Consider the following 4,598-nt stretch of genomic DNA (forward strand, 5'->3'; position numbering starts at 1 on the left):
CAAACCCAAAGTGCTCATGGAGGGGACTTTTCATGCGGATCCGCGTCTCGGTGAAAACTGTCGACTTCACTGGATAGTTTGGAGTTGTGTCCGCTCGATCTCTTTAAAACTAGAGTAAGGGATACATTTCCTCAAGGTCACTTGGCAAATCTCCACTCTTTGATTCGGCATGAGGGGACCCTGTGTTAACTATGAACTTGTGATATCCCTATGTCATTAACTATGAAATTGTGGTATCTTCAACATGATTACGATAAGTATCATGTCAGCGGCGAGAGACAACGACGATGTTGAATTAGAAGATGGAATGTGAATCTTTGGCGTTATCTTCAAGGAACTTTCCTTAACTTTCTGGTGCTTCTAAAACAAATATTAATATGGATCTAGAATCCTTTCTTCTTATTCTTCGTGGAATTCCCAAGGAAAATTAGAGATATGAGGATGTGGTGAATTTCCACTAAAACGATAATCATCTGAATCAAATGCAATGGATTATCGCATTCGGCTCCGAACGCTCTTGATTCAGTGTCTTGAAGAGGTAATGAATTGGTAATTAGGAGATTTTGATATGAAACCGCAAGAATAGTAGTAGAAAGCATGACCTCGCAATTTTGTCATAACTTTTGACCATTTCAGTCGGATGTCTTTTGTTCTTTAAAAAATTTCTCAATACATAATAACCACCCGTAAGAATCTTCTTTACCATCAAACACTGGAATCACAATCTAATATAATTTGGAGTAATGAGATCCAAAATGAGAGCACCAATTATTACAAATATTGTTTGTGGGTGTTCAAGTAAATTAAAAAGCAATTACTAAAATATGCTAAACAACTTTAAAACTAACTTTTCCATTCATTACATTGATTGCTAATTACATTAACCAATCACATATTTATAACATTGACATAAATCAATTATTGATTATCTAGATCATTCTAAAAGATAGTGACTCACCATCATTAATTCTCACGGGTTTAAAGAACTTGAGCTTAGACCATTACACTCTTACACACACGCACGCTAGCTAATTGGAATTTATTCAAAGAGAAGATAGCTATAATATAGGATGAAATATCATAATACATTATTCATCACAATATTTAATAGCCAATCTAGATATAGAAACATTTTCTTGATATGAAATGAAGAAGCAATGAACTTATAGATGCAATGGTTTTATAATGATGGGAAGACCATGTTGTGCCTGCAAAGTGAGGTTGTGAACAGGTGCATGTTGATAGTCAGGAGAAAGAGACCAAGAAAACCTCTGAAGAATTAAAGCCATCACTGTTTTAGCTTCCAGCATTGCAAAATTTTGACCAATGCAATTTCTTGGACCCAACGAAAACGGAAGTAGTGCATTTGGGTGTTTTGCAGCCTTATATGCTCCATTTATGAATCTCATTGGATTAAACTCATTTGAATCTTCACCCCAGTATTCTTTACTTCTGTGAATCATTGCAATTGGGATCATGAGAACTGTTCCTCTTGGGATCATCAAATCTCCTAGTTTCATATCTTTTGAAGTCATTCTTCCTGTTTCTATTGCAGGACAATACAACCTTAATGCTTCCAGCAACACCATATTCACCTTAAAAGAATTTATCTATCAAATAAGTAATATTTTTATATATAATCTAGAAAACTAAGAATGAAGAATTTAGAATATTATTACCATTTTTAGCTTTGATAGCATATCTGGATCAGGAATTTCCATGCCACAAATCTGCATGACTTCTTGTCTAAGTTTTTCTTGCCAGTCTGTATGCAAACTCAACAAAAAGACAGTCCAAACAAGTAAGCTTGAAGTGGTTTCATGACCACTAAAGAAAAATGTCTTGCACTCTTCCATGATTTCATTCATGTTCAACTTATTTGAACCGTCATTTTTTGTATCCATCATTATGCCTAGTAGATCATCTCCATAAAAGGAGCTATCTGACTGAGAATTCAACCTACTTTCGATAATGCATTTTAGTGATTTCTTCATTTTCCCATCAAGCTTCCATATCTCCAAATTTGTCCTAGTAGGAATATATCTGCATTGGCAACCCAAAACCATAATTTTTACATTGCAACAAGAATAATGCTAGCAACTAAACACTCGATATAGGTGAAATTCACTAAGGTTATTTCAACGTGAATTTCATCAATTACATTGAGTTAGGTTGCTAGGGTTTAAAAATGAATAGAGAAAAAAGAGTGAATATACTGAGTGCCAGGAATGAAAACATCAGAACTTGAAGCAACAATAAGATGTTGAAGCTTTGTTTGTGCATTAAAGGCTTCTTTTCCATGAGCAAAGCTAGTACCAAAGGAAGTGTGAGCTATTATATCAGATGTTAGTTCTCGAAATTCTTCACTCACTTCTATTGTCAATGATTTGTTCTTTGCTTCAATGGCTAATTGCCTTTTCCATTCATCTAGCATGGAAATGGTACATGCTGCCATTCTCCTTACCATAACCTGTCATATATATATATATATATATATATATATATATATATATATATATATATATATATATATATATATATGCCATCAAATTTTGTCATTGAGTATTGAAAAAAAATTCAGAGCAAAAACTCCAATGCGCATATATTCGTGATAATTATTTGTCATTAAATATCATACAATTTTTTTTTAGAAAAAAAGTATTTTTATAATTGATGAAATGATATTTCTTTTTATTTAATTATTTAATTAATTAGTGTAAAAGTATATTTCCCATGTTGATTTGTATTTAATTCCATGTTGATTTAACAAGTGTGAATGATTGAGTTCATCTGTCAAATATTCTTACGTTTGAAGTAATTTCACACCTCTCATATTATCTATGTTTCAGATTATAAGTCTTTTATTTAACGGCAAAGAAAATTTGGTAAAAATAAAGCATATTATATATAAAATATGGTATTTCATAACTAATGTAATTTAATTGATTTGAGGTGGTTGCGAGAGTTACTCAACTTATTTGAGTTAGTTGAATTAAAGACTAAAGGAGTTGGAGGTTTAGAGTTTCATTAATATCAAATACGTAAGTATAATATTATCTTTTTACAATTTTTCTGTAAAAAAATTAGAGTGTGTTTGAATAAATAATTTTAATGATAGAAAACTTTAAAAAATAGAGAGAAAAATTTTAAATCTATTTTTTTAAATTGAATTCATGTGGTGGTGATAATGAAGAAGCCAGAAAATTTTATTTTTATTTTTTCATTCTAAAAAATTGTAATTGATTGTAAAATTTGGTATTATATTCGTTTCCGTGCAAAAAAAAATTAATTAATAAAAAAATATGATTAATAAAAAAAAATATGATTAGTTGTTTGTAACGTTATAGGTTAAGTTTGTTTTTATGCAAGTATTTTTCTAGTAATAGATAGTCAGAAAAAAAAGTAAATTTAGGGGTTAGTTTAGACCTTGAGTTTATCCATGGAGAAAGCAGGATTGAGTATTCTTCTGTGCTTAACCCAATCCACTCCTTTCAGTAGAGCCAACCCATTTCCTATCAATGTTATTATTGAAGGCGTTGCTTTTGGTTTTTCGTAGAAACCAAATTTATCGGATAAAATCTCCTTCACCAGCTCTGCATCAGTTATGCAAATTCTAGGTTCTGTTCCATACCAATACAGAAATCTCTCTCCTGCAACATAAAAAACTAATTAAGAATAATCATGCATGGGATTATTAAGAGTTAAATATAGAAGAGAAAGTATTTAATGACCATATAAGGAGGACCATATGTGGTAGTGAGGAAGAACCCTTTGAGTAATATCATGCGAGTGTTTATCCATAATCGTTTTTCTTGCATCCTTCATCATTATTCTCATATCATGAAGAGAACCATGAAGAAACGAGTAACATGGTGGCCCCGTCACTCCTTGCTTTCGAAAGTGCTTTCTCACTGCATATGGCCTCCAAAACAGAATTAAACATACTCTCCAAATCATAATAGTGAAAATCACCATGGCTATAGCAATTAGATATCCCATTTTTGTGACTTTGTGTGTATCAGAGAAATAGAGAAAGAGTTCCTAGATTTTTAATAGGAGATTGCTTAAAGAATGGTTGAAAGATGTTGTTTATATAGATGTTCATGCGACAGTTTTTTTAAATTTTAATAACAATAATTATTAATAATTTAACTTTTGAAGATGAAAGTGACCGGAATGAACAGTAGTCAAAATGAACAATAACACAAAAAAAAGGAATTTTCACTCTACCAAGGTTTTAAACCACAATCTGTTGTTTTTCTATGCATAACTATTACCATTTGACTGCTTGTTATTACCGCATCTATCCTCACTTTTGTTCATATAAATATAATATTATTTTATTGATTAATTGTGCCTTGTTTATTCATTTAATTTTGAATTAAATTTGTGCATAAATTGAAATTGAGTTATAATGTTATTATAATTATTTTGTTAAGAAATTGTATGTGAGTCTTGTTTGTTTATTTATTTAGTTTCATTCTATGATATAATTGAGTTGTTATGTCCCGTGATGGTTATAATTTTAATTAGTTTGGATTAGCCACATCATGCTTTAAATTAATTGAGATTATTTCTAAAGTTTTGAGATCACATAA

General features: G+C 30.8%; 1 protein-coding gene across 1 annotated transcript; it reads right to left on the reverse strand.

Moving 5' to 3' along the window:
- Positions 1-978: 978 nt before the first annotated feature.
- LOC127093671 (cytochrome P450 709B2) lies at positions 979-4,035 on the reverse strand. The gene is made up of 5 exons (XM_051032606.1): positions 3,732-4,035; positions 3,427-3,650; positions 2,217-2,470; positions 1,680-2,043; positions 979-1,595 (listed from the first exon to the last, which is right to left on the reverse strand). The coding sequence occupies exons 1-5, from the start codon at positions 3,997-3,999 to the stop codon at positions 1,164-1,166; spliced, it is 1,542 nt and encodes a 513-aa protein (XP_050888563.1). The 5' UTR covers positions 4,000-4,035; the 3' UTR covers positions 979-1,163.
- Between the last annotated feature and the right edge of the window lie 563 nt (positions 4,036-4,598).

This window comes from Lathyrus oleraceus, chromosome 6 (assembly GCF_024323335.1).
Source record: "Lathyrus oleraceus cultivar Zhongwan6 chromosome 6, CAAS_Psat_ZW6_1.0, whole genome shotgun sequence".
Classification (NCBI taxonomy): domain Eukaryota; kingdom Viridiplantae; phylum Streptophyta; class Magnoliopsida; order Fabales; family Fabaceae; genus Lathyrus; species Lathyrus oleraceus.